The 23,302-nt window shown below is 34.9% G+C and overlaps 1 protein-coding gene and 1 non-coding gene across 2 annotated transcripts in view; one reads left to right on the forward strand and one right to left on the reverse strand.

The window, feature by feature from the left end:
- Positions 1 to 23,302, reverse strand: part of LOC133521789 (uncharacterized) — a 64,103-nt gene that overhangs the window by 8,097 nt on the left and 32,704 nt on the right. The window contains exons 2-3 of the mRNA XM_061856856.1: positions 8,431 to 8,603; positions 4,450 to 4,636 (exon numbers count right to left, since the gene is read on the reverse strand). Coding sequence (XP_061712840.1) covers positions 4,450 to 4,636; positions 8,431 to 8,603 — 360 coding nt within the window. The remainder of the gene's footprint in view (positions 1 to 4,449; positions 4,637 to 8,430; positions 8,604 to 23,302) is intronic.
- On the forward strand, positions 7,612 to 7,684 carry Trnan-auu (transfer RNA asparagine (anticodon AUU)). The gene has a single exon. It is a non-coding gene; the product is annotated as a tRNA-Asn (tRNA).

Below are 23,302 nucleotides of genomic sequence, written 5' to 3' on the forward strand. Positions count from 1 at the left end.
ACGAGCGAAATACCTGCCGCTGTCACGTTCTACCAAGTATGTAAGTGCGAAAGTGACAGGTGATAAAACAGCAGCCATGCTCCCACCGCAGGTTATGAATTTTCTGTCAGTGTCAAAAGTGAGGTTATTGGTTGAAGAAATGCTATTGTATAACATGATCAACATGATTAATAAATAATTAAAATCATAATTGACACGCTGACCGAATAATCATTAATTGACCAACAGCAAATTGCCATGAAAGCTTAATGTGGCCGAAACCGCAGCACTTTATGCCGGCGATTTTCACAAGTTCCACAATATACGGTGCGTCAACACATACCGACCAGAATGTGCATTGAAAACAGATTTTCGATCACGCCATCCCTTTCACACTAATTAAGCGATGTTGAAAAGGAAAAGGGATGGCATAATTCCGACGATCGATAAACAACAGCGTGGTTTTGGTAGGTATGTGAAATTGGTTGCCGTTGACTGTAATGAGGCTATAAATGAAACTAACGTGTAATTTATAATGGATATAGGAATATTCAGAATATTGCTTACACCTATATGCCTATAGGTACCTAATATACTTAGCGGTTTTACATTTTATACCGTTAGTATTGACAATGAAATTAGCTTAAACTCAGGTTTGCAATCCGGATCCGAATGTATGAAATTATCCGGATCTGGATCCGAGGATCCTCCCATTCATTTCAAGTCCGTCGTCAAACCCTAGTCTGAACCCTAAATGGATCGGAAAAGGATAATACATGAGACAACTTTTAACATAAAATCAACGTGGAGAAGACCATCTACAAGCTCTTCATCGCTTCTAATTCTTACCCTTGTACAGATAGGTACTCTACTTACAATACGGTAGAGAATAAATAATAAATATTATAGGACATTATTACACAAATTGACTAAGTCCCACAGTAAGCTCAATAAGGCTTGTGTTGAGGGTACTTAGACAACGACATATATAATATATAAATATTTATAAATACTTAAATACATAGAAAACACCCATGACTCAGGAACAAATATCCATGCTTATCACACGAATAAATGCCCTTACCAGGATTTGAACCCGGGACCATCAGCTTCGTAGGCAAGGTCACTACCCACTAGGCCAGACCGGTCGTCAAAGAAATAGAGAGAGAATACTATCCTACATACTAAATTTCAGCACCCTAGTACTTCAGGAAGTACCCTAAGGGTTTTGATGATCATCAGTGAGTGAGTCAGTGACAAAATCGGGGTTTTTATATATGAATAACATCTAAAGATTCGAGCTATGCAACTGAAATTTTGTATGCCTAATAAGTTTACTATTGACATTATATCCCTAGATTTTTTTTACCTGGTGTAATCCAAACCCAAGTTATGGATGTTCAAAAAAACGACAAAGCGCTTTGAGAAATGGTAGGTAGTGCCCTTGCGCTTCGCTTTGCTCGTCTTGGCGGGGGCACTACCACACTACACTACACTACCCAGAACCCAGATACAAATTCTATCGTATTCGTAAAAACTTCTGTCATGTCATGCTTCTTGCCTATGATATGACAGTCTTCCCAACCAAATAAAATTGTATATGCTACCTAAATCGCTCAGACACAGTCAGAACTGAAGAGCTTCTTTCCTACTTTACTGACTTTGTATAAGAATACTTGAAGAAACGCAAGAGTCAAAGCGACCCAGGTCGTAGACGATCTTCGCCTATAGACAGTATTCTCCACATTAACTTCATTTTATTAGGTTTCATTTTGTCTACAGCACTTATAATAAGAGTATTTTATCTAAATTTATAAGCTTTTCACAATCATTTAATATTGAAGTCTCTAAAATCGCAGAGGATTCAATAGCAATCTTAATTACGTTCTGTTATTTATTTTAATGTAAAACAGTTGACTTATAAAAAATAATCGTTAAATTCCTCGAATTTTGTGATGAAAGGAAAATCCAAGATGATCCATAAAATCTCGCATTTAACGACGGAGATATCACTGGAGACATTTATTTGCATTCCCGAAGGATACAGGCGTATTCTGATGTTAATAACAGGTAATAAATTCTATCTGGACTAGTTATTGATCAGGTCAGTCAGTTTCAAAAGTGACATTTCTTCAACCAAAAACGTCGCTTTTGACAATGACATCAGATCCATAACGAATCCAGATCTAATTTATAACCTGTTATAAAATCAGAATACGCCTGCGAATTTAAATGTGCAGAATATTAAGCAGCGTTTGAGTTACTTAAGTGCCCTGTGATGTTACTTACGTATTTGATCTTGATTTGTTGACACTTTGACTTGACTAAGATTAATGTTTTAAAGAGAAAATATAGATATTTTAATGAGACATACAATTTAAGTGATTACTTTAAGGTAAATGAATTCATAGCCTTAAATGTCCGTAGACAACCTCTAGAGATAGTTGATGAACCACCTTGTATAGAATTTTACTTGTAGGAGAATAACTGACTAGGCTGACTGTATTTGAAAGACAAAGAAAAACTACTAGAAAGTAGGCATTTAAAACACACTAGGTACAGTCACGTTTAAAAATATCGATACGAACAAAGTCCCAAAAATATGTATACACGACCTTATTGCCCATATATTAAGGTGTACACATATCTTAGCACTTTGTCGTCCGTATGTATATTTTCCGACGTGACCGTAGAATGATAAAAAAGGCGTGGGGCACCCCTAAAGTTACAAACTGTAGACTATTAATATTATTGAATTGAATTTATGATAACAACTAGGTAAATCGGGTGGGTTGAAAAACTATTAACAATTGTTTATGATGAAACTAGGGGTCAAACGCCAGTCTATAGAAAAGCCTCCAGAGAAAAAAAGTTAGTAAGTTAAAAAAGCATTACTAAGATAGACGTAAATATAAGTATATCTGGCAAATGGTTCCCTGATGCTAGCACCATTTTTCAGTGTCGGCTCGCAAGGAAGAATTTCGTTAGAATGTGCCAGCGGTACTTTTATTAAAGCGTGGTTGAAATAGTTCGTCTAATATTCTTCTCTGTTATATAGTTTCTGGCGAAATGAATAACTACTTATATAGCAATAGGGAAAAATAATAACCTTCATGCAGAAACCTTTGTCTAAAATGTTTACCTGGGCCTTTACCCTATCCGGGAAAAGATGTCCTTTAAATACAACGCTTTAAATACAACCTAATTTATCACACCCGGCAATTACTTTCGCGTGTCTCCTGGTGGACATGTCGGCGGCCGATCGTAAATTCCGCCTAACTAACACCCAAAAAAAAAATGAAGTATTGCGTCTGATACCACAAACATACAACCTTTTCGTTGAAAAATGATACGATAATCAAACTTCAATCTTTGATCAATGCCATTGAAGTGAAGCATGGCCTTACTTTTGTCTTTCCGAACAATAAACACAGCCAATCCCGATCTTCAATTTTTCTCAGCTAGCCAAGACAGTATCTCATTTTCCGATCCCAATGAGAGCAGTCAAGCCATACATCCCCGTCCCGCTCTCGCGAATTGCCTCGACACTGACTGATTGCTGCTGCACATGCATTTCCCGCTGGATGCTTTTCAGATCTTGGCATTTAGAGGGTCGTTGGCTTGAAAAATGTATACTAGCAGGTTTATAGTCTCTTATTTTGGCTTTAAACTTTATGAATCTTTGTCTTAAATTAAACACATCCATAAGTCACTATGTATAGAGTACCTATAGCTGGAATTCGCGCTTCGACAATTTCTTAGTTTGTTCCTCTTTGTAATCTCTTCATTTCGCAGTATTTTCGGATTAACTACGACATTTTTGCAGTTCATAATTAGATACAAACCGAGGAGAATAGGATTTTATGAGATTCTAATATTTCTGTTTTTACATTTTTTTCTTCTTGCACACCTATTCTCAGTGTTTTTTTTTATAAACCATGATGCCGTTATAATGTTATTTAAGTATAGCTAGTTACTACTTTTACACAGAGCTCCAGTATTGCAAGTTGGTGGCTGGCTTTATGAGGTAAATTTTTGCATTTTTCCTTGCTTTTTATTTAAAAAAAATGTGTTTACTTACCAGCTATTGTACCTATGGTTCATCGTATGCTTCACAAGTTTTAGTATATTTTGTTAGTCAGTGTTTTTTTTTTTTATTAAGCACCTATTTTTGTGCAATTTGTGTAATTCGACAATTAGAAACTTTATACATCTCTAAGTGGTCATAGTATTTTATTGAATAAATATGTAAAAGTGCCCGTGTGGCCTATTTGATAAATAAATGTTAGATTTTTTTTTTATCTCAGACCGTCCTTGGACATCACATATGTGTATGATATCCTGCACAAATGCCTTTAAGATACAAACCATAATCTATTCATAAGTCCCTCTCAGGGTATCCCAGGACTACAAGCTCGAGTCCTCGAGTATAGTTTTCCTTTATTTCTAAAAGAGCTTTATTTCACTTACCAGCGACTGTCAGGTTCTTCGTCTGCTTCACAACAGCGAACCGCGGGCCCTCAGTGGACACCTCACACGTGTATGATATCCTGGTGGTGTAATGTTTGGGTAACACTACGTTGATAGAGCAGCGATGCTTATTGCAGTCGCCACGAGTGATGGTGCCGGCTGTCGTGTTGAATGTGCGGGTCTCCGGCTAGGAAGAAAAGTAAAATTAGCATTTCGATATCAAGACACTAAAGCTATAAGTAAACGTCTAGAGGCGTTTGAAATGTGGGTGTAGAGGAGAATATTGAAAATCTCACGGATGGATAGAGTACTCGTATCAAATGTGAGCGTGCTGCAGAGAGAGCAAAAGAGAAAAGAAATTTTGATACTATAAAAACCCGGGAACTGCTATCTTTTGATCACGCTTTTCGAAACGAGAATTACCACCTTCTCCAGATAATACTGGGGAATATCTAAGGCAACCGACAACCTGGATGTAGATGTACCTCGATGCTCAAAAATATCAGGTGCTGGTTCAACATGAACACCAGATCGCTGTCTCGAGATGCAGCGTCAATAGTATTTTATGCAACAGTTGTATAAGAAGGGTCAAAAAAGGCGAGTGGCGTGAGTTACAATGTGAGCCGGAGCCGAAGGCGTAGGCGAACATTGTAAAGGAATACGCCACGAGCATTTTTTGACCTACTTATACAACGTTGCATACAATATTTTTCCTACGAGTCAACAAAAATAAATCTTAATTTAGGTAAACAAAGCAAAAGTATATAGCCAAGACGCGCGAGCATACCTTGTTACGCGCCCGGCCCGCCCCGGGCCGCGGTCGGCCGGTCAGCGACACCTTCTCGTAACTCATGAGGCCCTGGTACTTGCTACTTGCTAAATTAAATTTTTGGACAGTTTTTTCTCAATTTTGGCCACCGTAGCCTACGGAGACTAACAAGCAACGCTAAGCGGTCTTCGTAGTCTATGGGTGTTGCTATATTACGGGTGTCACATGCGTGTTTCTGACTTATGAAGTAATTATTTTTACTATGCAAGCAAATGAATATTTTGTAAGTTGGCAGCAATGCACTTAGTTTAAAACTGTATTCGTTTTGGTTTTGTTAGGTTGGTAGCCATTAATCGCAGTAACGTTATAGCGATTAAAAGCACAAGAGCTTTTATGAGGAATAGACAATATAGACTTTTCGTGAAACCTTTTATGTATGTTCTTATATTCGTGTCAATGAATGCATAAATGACAGATAACAGTAGAGGAGTAGGAAAAAGTAATAATAACCTTAATGATAGCCAACCTACAGCAGTAGACGGCACCATAAGAAGATCAAGTTCTGTTTACCAAAAGATCGCGCAAACTCATACTTCCCAAACATAAGACTAATCTAGATAGATTGTATACCCCCAAAAACCCCCATATACCAAATTTTAGCGAAATCGTTAGAGCCGTTTCCGAGATCACAGAAATATATATATATATATATATACAAGAATTGCTCGTTTAAAGGTATAAGATTATAAATTATAAATCTAAACAAAAAAATTGTTTTTTTTTTTGGAGGTAAATTGATATGTGCTAGGAACGATATATGACGTTTGTTTTTGAACCATTTTCAAATAGTCCAAAATCCCAGAGCCGCCAGACCTTACTTATTATCTCATGAATAAAATGTATGGGATAATATAGTGTTAGTATGTACTTTTAACGTCTGCATACTTGCTATATTAGCCCGATGGCCATTTGTCCGGTACAAGGTATTAAAGGTTGGTAAAAAATAATACTAAATTTTCTTAAATTTTCATGGCTGATTTTAATTTATGATTTAGAAAATTATGTTAAAAATTGATAATCAACATTGCCAGACCATTTCCGCCGGCGGTAACTTTTTTCCGACGGTTTAAAATTGTCATAAAATTATTGTAGTTTTACTTATATTCTCACTCTTGATTTTTATATATGATACTCAGGAAACTATTACAAACCATTTTGTAAGTAGCCAGACCGATTGGAGGGGCCCAACCATTCCCCAGACCCACATAAAGTTTCACACAGACACACAAATAAACTTAAAGCCTCTGGTAAAAGTTACCGCCGGCGAAAATGGTCTGGCAATGTTGATCATCAATTTTTAACAATACTTCTAAAACATACATAAAAATCAAGCATGAGAATTTAAGAAAAGTTAGTAATGTTTTTACCTATACAGGACAAATGGCCCTCGGGCCAACATAGCAATTATGCAGACATTAAGTAAACACTTTATTGTACGAGAAAATTAAATATTACATCAGATGGAATATAATTGGGTAGTACAAAGGCGAACTTATCCCTAAGAGGGATCTCTTCCAGTTAACCCATATTAAAAGTTACATTGAAAGTACATACTAACACTATAATTATTATTCCATACATTTTATTACTGAGAAAATAAATAAGGTCTGGCGGCTCTGGGATCTTGCTCTAAAATGTATGTAGCTGTTTTGATAAAGGTCCTCAAATAAGAGAACAAAAAGTAAACTAAAAGTTACACATTTCCAGTTCTTTGTTCTAAGTATAAAACTAAAATTACACAGAATTAGAGAAATGGGAGGAAACTTTTTTCATTTCCGTGTCTCTAATTTAGTGTCTGAATATAGTTTGTAATTTAAGCCATACAAAGGAAGTTGTGCTGGCTACTCATTTCCGGGTTGCAAGCAGCAAGTATGAATGTTCACTTCAATAACAAACGCATCCAATTTCATTATTCCACTGTACAATTTTCTATTGTAGAAAATGTTTGTCGTTTACAAATGTCCATGATGTACAAGGAGCTACAAAATTGGACACATCAAGCAATAAATAGTTCATAAAGTGGATATGCAATTTTGGCTGAGACATTTAGAAAATTAATCTCTTTAGATACCATGATTTACATGCCAGCTTTGTTTACATGCTCAAATTCTAAAAGTTGAATTTCACTTATTGTCCCAAGTGTGGCAGCTAAGTAATAAGTAAGGTAATGTTTTGAAATGTTAGAAACGTGAAGCAAATGTGTACCCGGGAAGTTGTAAGACTTGACAAACAACAATGAGGAATTAAAGATGGCGCCCAACATGGGACAAATACACTGTTTACCGCTTATATTGAAATATTATATGGTGTAAATATTTATTATTTTGGGTACGGTCTTGGTAGCTCAGATGGCAGAGCACTGAATTATTGATCCAGATTTTGTGGGTTCAAGTCCCACCCAAGACAGTAAATTTTTCCACATTCGATTTATTTCTAAGCTTATTAGTTTAAATGTCGATTACGTAACGGTGGAATGATTCAGTCTAGATTGGCGTCTCTCTGCGGATCCCCATAACGAGGATTGTCTAGCAAGTTGATGGGGGAAGATCGACAGATGAATAGAACTGGCACCCAACGTGGGGCCAACTTGGAATGATTAAAAACTATTTGTGTAGCACTTAACTAAGATGTGTCATGTTTAATTACAGGCTGAGGTTTAGCTGCGTGTGTCCGGTTAATTTTGGTTTAATGCTTAAACTAGATTCAGCATCAAAACGAAGGTAACTTCTGCTTGAAGACTACCACGCAACTACTTTACCAACTGCTTGAGAATTGAGATACGTGGTAGACCATCAAAATACAAATGGAATATTTTAACTGTTGTCACGGCTTATATCAAAATATTTAATTGTTGTCTCTGTACCACTTGACTGAGTGAGGCGCTGGGTCTCCCATGTCGTATGGCAGACGAGATTAGCGTAAGTACGTAGAGCTTCGTAGCCGGAAGCATCTAGCGATGTGACATTGGGTGCCAGTCAATTGAAAGTGACGCCCAACTTTGAGCCAAAATTTCTTAATGCATTCACTGCCATTGTCAGCAACGTGGGATTTCCGCTTTGAAGCGTAAAGTGCCTATAAATAAAGAATCCGCCTAGCAAGTTGCTGGTAGTCAATTTGTTAATCAAAACTAAAGGATATATCAATATGTTTACCTGTTGCCCCGGCGTGTATCTGAATATTTCATTGTTGTCTCTGTACCACTTGACAGAGTGAAGAGGAGGGTCTCCTTTCTCATTCATATAGTGGCACACGAGATTGGCGTCTCTCCGTGGATCTCCGTAGCGGGGTACCTCTAGTAAGGTTATGTTGTGCGCTGTTGCGATCACTGTAACAAAAAGATGATACTATTAGGAATCGTTCAGACTATTAGGTAAGTAAACAGATGAGTTTTAGATATTTTTGAAATTATCTATCGTTTGTATTTTTATAGGTATACATCTCTAATAAATTATCGAATATTTCATTGATTCCGTATATGTAATACTCTTTTATATTTTTTTTGTTATTTTGTCCCTGTGGTCTAGTTACTGAATAAATGTTTTGAGTTTTTTTTTGCAACAAATTAAATTATTCTGTGAAGATATTTTTAAGCGAACACTACAATTATGGTTTTTTTTTTTTTGTTAAAATTGTTGTTATGGGTGGAATGTCTTGTCAAATTAAAGCATCGTAATTACTTAACAAATAAAAAACAAATAAGGGTCCAATGTCCACTGGGAAAACAGTGATCATTAAATTAATATCATTAAGACATAATTAATTTATAGCCTCTAAAGCCCTGTTAAACTACTTATTTTTATATAATTTGAAATGTACAAATGTTTGGCAGGCATTTCCTAGTTTAGAGGTCATAAAAAGTGTATCCATGTGAATAATTTTCAAAAATAAACAATTTATATTTATATTTAGGGAAGTAGTTGGAACTTTTCTATTCTCTGAATAGAACACCAGAATAATACTATTTTCATGACTTTTTTGTTATTTATTCATTAATTTGCTATTTTACAGATATAGCTAAATAAATTTAGTTCGTAGTTTTATATTATATACTAGTACAATTAATGTATATTGCGTGCTGGATCTCGACAGATTGTGATGAACTTTTGTAAATGTTTAACACCTTTTGTACCTACTCCTTTTCATGCAATAAAAAATTAGGAATATAATAGTACTCCTTGAATCTGATACTAGAAAAGGAAAAAAAAATATCTTTTTTCTTATTGTTTTTTCAAATGCATGCTTTTACTCGTACATTATTACCTAGTCCATTAACAAATATTCCTTCAATTATGTCGCCTGTGTATACAGCGCTTTAATTAACTATCCCTCTCCATTTAACAATTTAAATTAATTAGCATCAAATTAATTAACGGAACTAATTATTAACGCGTTAACAAACGAATTTAGTGCACGGCGCTTTGTTAATTTCGTTCTCGAATAAGTTTTTAATTAGAGTGTTTTGGAAGAGCACAAAACAGAAACTTCGAGCACGCATATTAATGCAGCTGAGTAAAGTCAACAGGGTGTATTCCTATTCCTCTGACGTCTGGCCTAGTGGGTAGTGACCCTGCCTATGAAGCCGATGGTCCCGGGTTCAAATCCTGGTAAGGGCATTTATTCCTGTGATTTCTATGTATTTAAGTATTTATATATTATATATATCGTTGTCTAAGTACCCTCAACACAAGCCTTTTTGAGCTTACTGTGGGACTTAGTCAATTTGTGTAATAATGTCCTATAATATTTATTTATTTATTTAGTTTATTCCTATCGCTTTGAGACAGATTATGCTCAAAGCAATGTACGGTCGATGTCCCAACTTAAGTACCTACGCTACCACACTAATTGTATCGAAAAGTTGATTCTTATGTTTGGGCACCGTACGGTCACGTCTGAAAATAACGATACGAAAAAAGTGCCAAAAATATGTATACACGACTTTATTGCCCATATATGAAGTTAGCGTATACATATTTTTGGCACTTTTTTCGTATCACTATTTTCAGACGTGACTATACAAATGACCTTAAGATCCATAAAAACTGCTCTTTGGGTTTGTAGATCTTTTTCACATCACCTATTCGGAAAAGAGCTTTTTCTTCCCTGCTAGAAGGGATCAAAGTTGCACTTTTCTATCCTAAGACATTTTATTGCCAGTATAAAATATTAAAACAATTAAATATGAAAATACAAGTAGTATGCACTTAATCGATTACAAATTCTTTATAGTGGCTTCCGTGCATACCCACTATTATTTTTAAATTCGATATTTTGAAACATACCTAATAATTTCCTCATAGATGATGTGAAAAGTAGTTGTGTCATATAGTAGCAAAATTATTTCCACCTCGAGCGCCTCAGGATTCTATTTAAGAGTCAGTCGCAAGGGCACAAAATGACGCCGTAAATGTCATTTTACCTCCTTGTGCCACAATCTTCTATTACTGTTTTATTGAAAGGAACACTGTGATGAGGCGATTGGAATAAGATACTCACAGCTTTGCAGCTTTACCTGAGTGGTAGAATGCACGAAGCAGTTAAACCATATTGGTTAAACTTTCTAGCGTTTCCCTTTACAATTTTAAAACCATTCGAGCTATGTTTTTCATTAACGCGTAGCCGAGGACCTATCTCAAACTAGCGACATTCGTGTTGAACCAATTCTGTTTTATATACTACTTAACTTTATGTATTACCTCTATTACTACTACATTAGTTTCACGGGATTCACTTTATTCCATGAAACAAGAGGAGGTATTAGATCACGTATATACAAGTGCGAAAAATAGGAAATTACAAATAAGGGGCATACATTAAAACACGACCGATGGGAGTGTTTCAAATCGACACGAGTTGCGAATCACCTATTCGCACATGTATCGTAAGTTTTCACTGTAAAACGTACGATACATCGAAAATTTACATACATATGTACTGACATATGGCCCTTTAAATTTTCGACATAGCTACGTAATGTGCTAATCATTGTACTAGTGCGGTAATTAACACATTCCGTATGTACTGTAAAACATTGTACGATACATGTGCGAATAGGTAATTTGCAACGAGTGGCGATAAATTAAAACTCGACCTACATACGATTTTTTTTTAACGATTTCGTGGTTTCTCCCACAGTAAAAAACAACCTGTACATTTTCTAGGTATATGGCTGTCAATTGTTACTATTGTTACTTTGTTGGTGTACATTTATATAGAAATGATACTTTTGTTTACATATATATTACGTGTTTCAACATACGTAATATGTATGCGCTTATTTGTGTTAAGACTTCAAAATCGATTTTCTCAAAATGGTTTTTAATAAAAACAGAGGTAGACCTGATACGGCAGTGTCATGACAAATTGATGTAACTATTTTAAATTTATGTAAGTCATTAATATATGATCATGAATATAGTAAATAATCAAATAATGTAATAGATATACAATGTAAAATCTGTGACAAGATAATTGTATAAAAAATGACTTGTAAATGTAAATATTTAACAATAAATATCATATCATATCATATCATATAATTGATACTTGAGTTACTGATAACAAGGTTCCGCGTCATTTATTTGGTCATATTACCCCTCATAAAGAAAACAAATGAACTTTACATTATGCGAAAACTGCCATAGCAAAAAGACGTAACTTACATTTTCCATGTCATTGTCTTATTTACTGTAGTACGGTAGCCAACACTAAGAAGACTTTTTGCAATAACTTTTTACTATAGTAAATAAGCTAAGGATGGATACGACGTAATTTACCTCATTTCTATACTAAAGCCTTGGATATTTCCAGAAACAACTGTTACTCAGCTAGGCCTTCTCGTTAGTAAACGCCTAAACAAAGCATCCAGGTAAATTTGCGTTCCCCGACCCGCATCATGGCAGGGCGGAGTCGCCGGAGCAAACAGTGTCACTCCACCGGTAGTTTACCATTCAAACAACGTTCATTCCCACCGACGACGTTGCGTTTTTAACGCGGTGTTGATTTCAATGGATCTGAACGAACGGTATTCTATTTAGAGTACGAGTAAAACACGTTGAAATAAGTCCATTCCATCACAACTACGACGTTGCAATCAGAAGAATATAGTGATTAAGAAGTCTACTTGCATGATACAGCGTGTGCTAGTCAAAGTAAATTGTTCAGCCGTTTTTGTTTTCAAATTTAGAGATAAGACTACCGATTGTGATGTATACAAAATATTTTTTTCGCATTAATTGGAGTGAGATATCGTTGAATAGGTCTTTCAAAACCAATGCAGGTCTCCAACGAGTCCAACGACCAATTTTTGATAAAATATGTCCTCCCCTCCGAAACATGGATCCAAAAAATATAAAAAAATCGTAATATAAAAGCTTAGTAAATACTTTCAGTAAAAATTATAGCGAACATGATCGATCCAGCCATTTTAGAGTTATTGCAATGCCTTCTTTTCTCAGTATAAGACGTACAAAGCGCTAGGGTAAGTACTCCCTTATTATGCTTGTAAAGTACATGATACTTACTAATAGCCCCCGTTTAGCCTATTCTGACAGAATGATAACTACGGAACCCTACTCTAGACATAGCCTGACATGCTCTTGACCAATTTTTTTTGTATGTATGTATCTACAATTTAGGTAATAATAATCTCCTATAAAACTGACTTTTTCTTAACTCTCTCTATTTTTTACAAGCATCCAGTTCTAAAAATCGAAGCATTTTACACCCATTGTGTAAAAATGAAAAAAATATTCACACAAGTTTATATTAAAATTTTATTATAGCAGAGAGCTAAAGTGCCACAATTTCGAAGGCTATCCACCAAAGTGTGTATCTCTCCCCGAGCAGCTTTAAACCGCTTAACCTACTCTGACGTCACAAAGACTTCTGACGTTACAAAGCGTTCGTTTTGATAATATATTATGTTGCATAAATTCAGAACTTAAATAAACAAGGGTGTAAGCGCCTTATTGATATAAAGAGAGAAAACCCTTTTTCCTTTGAAGGATTTAGGGCCTAACAAAGCTTTGTATGCATTTCCGTTTCATGTTGGTGTGTAAAAATATCATAACTATATACTTTTCTAAAAACGTAAAGGGAAATGCATGTCGAGATTTAGTTAAGTGCTGGGTGACATAATTATTAATTGACCTTTTTAATGGATGTTGTATAAGTAAATAATAAAGCAGCGTTCATTAGATGAGAATGATAAAAGTTTGTCTTTAATAATTTTGACTAAAATAATAGATAAAACACATTTTATATACTAATGAATGTTTTACCGGTGGCGGTTACCGCATAACATGATTAGTGGATTAAATAACAGATTATCAGATTGGTTTCATCAGAACATGGATTAACCCCAAGAAGTATTATAGTAATTCCTACATCTTACATAAAGGAATTATTAAAACCAGTGGAAAACCATCATTTTACCGACTTAAAAAAGTAAGCAAGTTGTATTTTCAAAATATTTAGTTTCCAAAATGTCTAAATGTCACATTGTTTCCTTCTTAAAGTGCCCGATAAGAGTCTGCTGGAAACAAAGATGAAATCAGAATAATTACATCATTAATGTCGGTTATTTGAGATTTAAGTAAGTAAGTAAATATTCTTTATTGCACCAACAATTATACATTTTACATACATGTAAAACTACAAATGAATTTTAATGGAAAATAGAACCAGGTAACAACAGGCGGTCTTATCGCTAAAAAGCGATCTCTTCCAGACAACCTTTAGGTAGCAGGAAATTTCGAACTCATACAAAAGTCAACAGGTAGTGCAAGGAGCTAAATATGGAGACTTAAATACAAACACACATACTACTTATATAAGTATTAAAACAATACCTAATATACTAATAAATATACAATATAATATAATACAATATATATATATATATATATATTTATACTTACACATATACAATATATAAATGGCAACTTAAGATAGAGATAGAAAGTATAGTTTCAGCTGATTTTTGAAAATGGGGAGAGATTTAGCTAATCTTAATTCTACTGGCAGAGCATTCCATAACCGAACAGCCCGGAAGGTAAAAGAGCTATTATAAAATTTTGAAGTAGATAAGGGAGGAGCAAGAATATGAGTCTGAGAACATCTGATAGAAGAGAGATACTTGAAACGCTCTTTGAGATAAGGTGGTGTAGCGGGGTTAAAGAGAATGCCATAAAGGAGGGCAAGAACATGAGAGTCACGGCGAAGACGAATAGGAAGCCACTTGAGCTGAGAACGAAACTGAGACACATGGTCATATTTGCGCAAGCCAAATATAAACCTTATACAGAGATTCTGGAGGCGCTCAAGCTTATTCAGCTGATCCTGCTCAAGGTCAAGATAGCAAATGTCAGCATAATCTAATATGGGCAGTAAGAGAGATTGAGCTAGCGCAATTTTAGTGGCGTAAGGCAAGAAATTTCGAAGTCTGCGGAGCGATGCAATTGCAGCAAACATCCTCCTACTAACCTCACTCACCTGAGGTGCCCAAGAGAGACTCTGGTCCATCATGACACCGAGATTCCTAAGATTAAGATTAAGACGAAGATTAAGTACCTACAGTACCGGCCAATAATACAACACCTCCATGTTTTTACGGTATAATTTTTTTTCTTATATTTGTGAGTGACTTCCACCTCACTGCAGTAGTCTATGTAGTAGTAAGTCCTTTGTACGAGCGATGAGAAAAATTGGTCTCATGTATTGGTTTTTTCATAGAGGTTTTATTGTTTTAATAAATGTTTCATTTTTTTATTAATTTTTAGTTATATGCTGAGTCGCCTATTGTAATTCACAGTATTTGATTGTAGTATTCATCGTATATTTGTATAAAACTACTAGTCAAATATGCAATCTTTAAACTAACCTATATCGTGGACTCTATACACGTTCATACAAAAACACACAAAGGTGATATGATATATGGCGATTTATAGCTAAAATGTTTGAGAATATGGTTTAAGAAAAAAAAATACATTGTGGGATTCAGGTATTTTAAAACTTTACCGTTTTAAGATGTCGGAATTTTCCAATGCCACCAAAGCTATAAAGAAGTGAATTTTGGTATATTTTAAATAATACACATATGGGAAAGTATATAGGGTTTTACGCCGAAGGTAGGTAACTTCCTCCATAAAATATGTAGGTTACTGGGAGACGCCATCTTGATGTTGTACAGCTAGCATAAAAGTCAAGTAATTTACGAGGCAGGTAACTTAAGGATATGAATATTTTATAAGAGAAATGGCCCGTGAAAGGCGCGGAAGTTCGTAAAGCAACCATTAAATATTTTGTGGGGCTAAACACGTTTTTTTCAGGGGGAATAACAACTTGCTGAAAGTGCTGAAGGACATTATTGGAAAATAATATAGGATAGGTAAGTGAGTTCGCAAGGCGAGAGAATTTTAAATTTTGTCAACGAAACGACAAAATTGGTAGCGCGGTTTTTGTCAAGAAGAAATTTGTTTTTGAGTTGAAATTTTAATTCGCGTTTAAAGTAAAGGGTCTATTGAAGTTAGATTGAAACAAGGAAGTTATTAACAATCAAGATCCAATTGATGTTTAGGTAGAAACAAGTCACATTTACAATGTAAAACATAATTTCCACGAAAGCTGTAAAACTCAGAACTTTGAAACAAGAAAATGAATAAATTAACGTTGTTATTAAATATTGTTTCTATCAAATAATACATTTCAAGGATAAAACTTTTTAAAAGCTATCCAAATTTAACAAATTGGTCTTATTTGAACATCACTCGCCCCCATTAACCAATTGGTGTAATGGAGATTGCTACCGGTGACATGGAAATTACATTGTTTGTAAAATCAAAATGGGCTTAGGTTTTTTACCACATATGTATCTTATCTTAATAAGCAACTTGATAAATTTTCACACCTTACTCATCCTCCGTCAAATTTACACATTTTCGTGAATAATCAAAAAGTATACCGACATAGATTCAGATTCAGATATATTTATTTTTCAATAGCATTACACAATTTTCATTAATACAAACAAAAATATACACTAGGTACATATTTTAAAATAACATTTACATTATTTTACAAATTTGAAGCATTAAGAAAAATATAGATATAAATTTAATACATTCACAATTACACATATACATATACTTACTTATTAACTTCCCTGGCCCAGTGGCCCAAACAGGATCTTGGCCTCTGATACAAAAGAGCGACACTTTGCCCTATTCTGCAGCACTTCACGCCAGTTGGGTATTCCGAGGGCAGACAGGTATTTTAGCACTCCAGCGGTATCTGGGACGCCCGCGCCAGGCAGACGTAGTATTGACATAGCCCGAAAGTTGTCTCTAAACGGCCCAATTCTAGCAATGCCTAAAAGTTGTCACAGCGATACGATACTGATTTGTCAATGACAAAACTGACATTTTTCAACCAAAGAACGTCACTTTTGACACTGACAGATCGGTATCGTACCAGTGTGACATCTTATAAGCATTGATCGAATTGGGTCGAAAGTTCTTTAGAATTAAGAATGAGTATAAAAAGGTACAAAATTACAGAATACTTCCAATTTAATCAGATTAGAGCAGATTCATTAATTTCTCATTAAAAATTTACATTATATTTAACATGTCAAAATAAAATACATTTCCGCCGTAATACTCGTAGTCTATTTTCTGATTAAGTCATAACAACTATTATTTTTGAGGTTATCGTCGAGCTGGACCACTCCTACACAAGTACACACTCAGTAAATGTTAATGGAAGTGAAACAATCAGACCTTCTTCCTGATTTGTTTTTTTTTTTTCGTTAGGTCAAATTTAATTATCAATACAATATAATTTACCGAATATGGAGGGTTGATCCTGTCCATATCTCCTTAATCCCCCTGTATAAAATCATATAAAAAGATGTATTGCCTGTATTGTTCTACTTCAAGGCGTATTCTGATTTTATAAATATAAATAAAAAATAAATAAATATTATAGGACATTATTCCACAAATTGACTAAGTCCCACAGTAAGCTCAATAAGGCTTGTGTTTGAAGAACCAGGATTTGAACCCGGGACCATCGGCTTCGTAGGCAGGGTCACTACCCACTAGGCCAAACTGGTCGTCGTTTATTTTATTTTAATAACAGGTAATGAATATGAAGCTCTGAATATTCTGGATTAGTTATAAATACATTGTCAAAAGCAGAATAAGCCTCATTTTTCCTCGTATTTTCGAGCTGACTGAGCTGATTTCATGACTGCTGTAAATCTAATGTTATTCATATTAATGTTTCGACGTCGGATTGTGAAAACTGGATCGAAGTATCCCATGTGTAGGGTTTTTATATTGTGTATGCAAATGATACACGGACAGAGGATTAAGCTTTGAGGCTGTCGCTAGTGATGGGGACGCGAGGAAGATGATCAAAATATCTTATTTAATATTATTCTGCGTCTCACACACATTGTGTGCTATCATTTTAGATTTATTTTCCCGGAAGTTACGAGTAATATAAATATGTACTTTTAATTATAATATCTTCCTATGAAAATAAATGCCAATATTAGGTAAAAAATTATCCCTATACCACCATTAGAAAACCGGTTCATATTAAATTGCATTGAATAAATTTATTTATTAATTGGTTAATAAACATTATAATTACAATATTAACCTATTGTTAATCGTATCATAAAATTGTATTAAATTAATCACATCATTGTAAAAAAATAAATGTCTCAAAGTCAACATAATTCACAAAACATTACAATGTCCGTCTGTTGCTACCTTTCTTTACATTGTAAATCTGTTTTTACATTTGTTTTATTTGCGGTGCAATAAGGAATATTTACTTACTTAATGTCAATTGTATGTATGAATGATCGGGCTTCAGGCCGTCAAAAGAGCATACTTGGGTCGACCGACTGGACGCCGTCATCCTAAATAATTAAATATCGGAGGTAGATCTCCGAAAGCTGTTGTGCATCCACGCAGAACCGAACAAAATGGCATGCTTCGTGTTAAACGCCATGACTCATTTTGGGTCATCGCGCTAGCCAAGTAATTTTAAAATTACTCTAATCTAATGAAAATAAAAAATTCAACTTGTATAAAAATAAAAGCTCAACTCTAGCTGCGGCCACAAGCCCGGGCATCCCCGGTAATACCCGGGTGTTCGGACGTTACCCGGGTTTTAAAACCGAGCGTTTAAGTTATGTTTAGGTAGACACTGTTGACTGACAATTTGTAATCCTCATCCCTAGGCCTTAAGGTCCATATTAGGTCAACAGTGTTCTTGTTAGTACGGAGCTCCGACAAGTCACAACAAGTTTCGTTAAGCCGAATTGGCGACAGTGGTTTTTAACAAGGAGTGAAACTGTTGAAATTAAGTTGCGAATATGGGTCAATTTGGAAACAATTTGAACAAATCTTGCATGTTACTTATATATCGAACGATATGACAGTTGGGGCCGACTCTAGTTTGTCTCTGAATTTAAAAAAAACTACGGTTTCGTGATATCAAATAATATGCATGAAAATAGTTTTCATTTACCGGTTTGCCAATTACTTACCAATTGACTTTCTAACTGACTTTATCTGATGTAGGTAATACAGGCTGTAACAAAAACAGTGGGGTTCCGTTTAAGTGCATATTCGGTATCGTGTTCTGACTAGGAAAAAGTAGAGATGCAGTTTTTTTTCACCTCAGCAGCTCGAACAGGCCTACTTTCGTCACTCCGGGAAGTGACGAAAGTGCGACTTTCCTCACTCTAGGAAGTGACAAAAGTGCGACTTTCCTCACTCCAGGGAGTGAGACAAGCTTTCTTCATAATGATAATGCTTTTCATTCATGAATGTAAATAAATGTGGTTAACTTTACTTGATGTTGAATTTTATTAACCTTTAATATGTTCTCACTACTGAGGTGAAAAGTTGTATGTGTCACACGAGAGCAAAGTTATTTTATATCTCGTGTTTTTGAGTCCTTCGCTACGCTCAACATTCTACCTTAGAATCTTTCGCTTACTCAGGACTCAAAATCAACACTCGCACGAAAAAACAACTTTCCTCTCTTGTTGCACAAATAACTATTACGCGTCAAAAAAAATTCTTCTACATTTTTCTAATCAGAACACGATATGTCCTTAAACATATCTCTACTTTTTTTGTTACACCTTGTATTAGTAACCGATCCTAGCTTTGTATGGATATGTATTTTTTTGTATTTTTTTAGCAAAAGTCAGATAGAATGAAGAGGTTAAATAATAGATAAAAGCCTATCTTTCGGTAGTCAGGACGACGCGCTCGTGGGTAGGCTTTCATCTATTATTCGACTTGTAATAAAATATATTGTTCTAATTATATAAATAGAATCGATAATCTATTGGACCTTCAAGATAGTTCTAACAACTGTTTACCACCGGTTTGCGGTAAACTTTAAGAGGGTAGAATAACTTTGCGATCCTAACGAATTAACGGTGCTATTTCTGTGAAATTCCATTTCGGGAGGTAACGGTTTCCACTAACTTAATCTTGACAAATCACTTTGATTTTGATGTCGATCGTTTCAGTATAATTTAGTCTAGGTTTATAGGATTCGCTTTTCTGAAGAAAAAAAAATTTTTGTTTAGCAAATTATGAAAAAATAAAACCTATAAACCTAGTTTTTCATTGTGTTAATTACATACTAAAAAAACATGGAGATGGAAAATATTTAGAAGTGAAAAAACATTTTCTCGTTTTGTATGGACGAATACATGTTATAAACGGTTATTCGCGGATGGTCTAAAACGCAAAATGACTAGTGTAATATTTTGCCTATATCGCTTTTAGTCTACATTGCGAACGGTCTAGAACGACCAGTTTGGCCTAGTGGGTAGTGACCCTGCCTACGAAGCCGATGGTCCCGGGTTCAAATCCTGGTAAGGGCATTTATTCGTGTGATGAGCATGGATATTTGTTCCTGAGTCATGGTTGTTTTATATGTATTTAAGTATTTATAAATATTTATATATTATATATATCGTTGTCTAAGTACCCTCAACACAAGCCTTATTGAGCTTACTGTGGGACTTAGTCAATTTGTGTAATAATGTCCTATAATATTTATTTTATTTATTTATTTATTTTAATGTAATTATGATTTAATAGTAGTTAAGGCAAAGTTATATGCTAAACGCGAATTTAGGGCACCTTTTCCATTTATAATGAACTGCAAGATGTTAGTTTCTTTGTTAATTTTACATTTTTTGCACACAATAAAACATTTCGTTCAAAAGGCAGGTTTTCTTAATCAAAACTGTAATGACATCATCATTAATTATGTAATTTGTGTTTTTCATACAAGATTATTGCAGATTATCAGCCCGATTTGAAGAATGTAATATGATAACGATAAGTTCTTATTTAGATATCGTTTGTAAGTACGTCGTATAATTGACAGAAGCAGCTTGATTCGGGCAACCAATGTCACTTTGACGTTAGAAATATCGTAGTTAGATCTTATTGGGATCACAGCGCAATCGAAATAAACGTCAATTTTGACATGTAGTTTAGTTATCTATCTTTCCAAGATCTTAAACGTGTCTCAATCATAATTCGAATCGGGCCAGCGTATTGGTTATTTTTTTTTGTTTCAATTGAAGAATCATTTTAACTTTTTTGCTTAAATGTAATACATAAACCTAATAGAATGGTCGCGAGTAATATATAACCTTGTATCCTCTTTGAAGTAAGTATCACGGGCACCTCATTCCATTCTCGTGTGTTTATTTAATATTAATAAATGCTTTAATTATATGGGATTTCACTCTTGGAGAACCTAGATGTGTCTAATGATAATTTAATAAACGATATACTCTTTTAGTTCTGACACTTAGAGACATTTACATAATTTTAGATCTTTTTTATCTGTTTGTGTTTTTTTTATTATTATTTTTATTACTTTATTATTATTATGTCCAAGTACCCTCAACACAAGCCTTATTGAGCTTACTGTGGGACTTAGTCAATTTGTGTAATAATGTCCTATAATATTTAATATTTATTTATTTTTGTTTTCTGTTGTAATTGGACATTTAAAGACTGTAATTTTATAATATTGTTGATGTAAGTACTTTTTTTTGTATGTATAAAGTATTTTATTTATTATTAAAATTAGTTACACAGCATTACAGTATTACTACTAAGGCACTGCGAACTACAAAACATATAAAAAAGAAAAAATACAAAGATACGAGATAAAACAAATAATAACAAAATACAATTTAAACATTGGATTTGGGCGACGACGTAACAGCGTGGCTCCGTAGCGTCGTCTGACTCGGCGAAGCCCCGGAACCGCCAAAACACCACACCCTTCGGTCAGAAGTCCGCGCTTGCGATGGTGTCCTGCAGCGGCCGCGGTACGCGCACCACAACTGAACTGAAGTGCACATAGTGACGCGACTGAAGCTGTTGTACCCTCAGCGTGTAGCCAGTCTTCCGACGAACGTACTCCACCACCTCGTCGGCCACGGCGAATAAATGTAGGCGTGACACGTAAAGCGCCTTACTCGTAGGCCAGAATTAACCGGCTCCGCAGAGCTACACAGAGTCTTACGAGGTGCCCTGCGCGCCTTGCGTTTCCTTTCCACCAGTGTGAATCCCTCCTTATCCACATCGGAGTATAAGTTCTGTGTATTCGTTCCATGTTGACGTGTAAAAGTGTCCTTGTGGCTTATCTGCTGAATAAATGTTGAAGTTATTCAACATCTAAAAGTAAAATAACCTTTACAACACAAACGCAGATATTTATGTTTTTTTCGCAAAAGTAATACCATGTTTCATCAAATATAACAGTACTAATATAAATAAAAATCCCGAAATAGTGTTTAACATGTCAATTTACCTCCGCTCCACTTAAGCCCGTAACGTTATTCCTTAAAGAGAAATCTTGGGACAAGCTTTAGCTTCCCTCCTGTATCGCTTTTCTTAAACCCGTAAGGGTTGGGATCTGGGAACGGATTCCGGATTCTTCCCGGGATATCGATCTCTTCGAGAAGGGTTGCACGGTTGCTTTGATCGGTAACATTACCCCACTTGTAATTCTAACAAATATATATTATACTGCTTATGTTCGTAGTTAAGGTACAATCACCTGTAATATATTACTCTTCGAAAGCCGCACATATATGTGACACGCTCTTATGTCTGTACATATGAGATCGTGTCAGATATTTTTGCGGCCTTCCTTGTGCAACATATTATTGCAGATACAGACCTCATAGTAAAACAATTGTTACAATAGTATATTGTTAACCAAGGGAATAAAATTGTACCTTTCACTCGACTTAAACACTCTACTTTTCATTTCGAATACGAGGAAAAATCACGGCTCAGTATAAACTTCAGTAGTATTTCTTCAATTTCTTGAGGATAGTTTCTTACAGTTTAGGTAAAAATATCGTTATTTATGGAATGGAAAGTTAATAATTAAAATGAAAATTGTACAACACATCCATTTAAAACGAAATTATTAATTTCTTATCGTAAAAAACAGAAAAAAAAGAGCTTAGAATGTACAGTAGTCTAAAGCAGAAACGTATCATTACAAGCTTTTATTTAACTTGCCCTGTTAGTATGTATGGGACAAATCTTGCAAGTTAAATTTGACCCACTTCCCGGTTTCCGATGAAGCTGAAAATTTAATTAATAGAATCAGGCGTTACTTTGCGGAAATCCATGCTAATTAAAACAAGAAATATTACTTTGCTAATCCGCGAGAAAATAACGTGTTAGTCAATCAGTGCTAACCCGTTATACTCAAAAGAAAAGAGTTTTGTACTTTTGGTGGTGGGTTGTTATATTTATTTGCGTATTTATTTTTGCGGTGGGAGGGTGGGAACATTAATTGCATGTAAAAATACGCAAGTAAGTATAACGGGTTAGCACTGATTGACTAACACGTTATTTTCTCGCGGATTAGCAAAGTAATATTTCTTGTTTTAATTAAGCTGAAAATTTGCATACATATGTAAGTCGGGTG

The sequence above is a fragment of the Cydia pomonella genome, chromosome 10 (genome assembly GCF_033807575.1).
Source record: "Cydia pomonella isolate Wapato2018A chromosome 10, ilCydPomo1, whole genome shotgun sequence".
Classification (NCBI taxonomy): domain Eukaryota; kingdom Metazoa; phylum Arthropoda; class Insecta; order Lepidoptera; family Tortricidae; genus Cydia; species Cydia pomonella.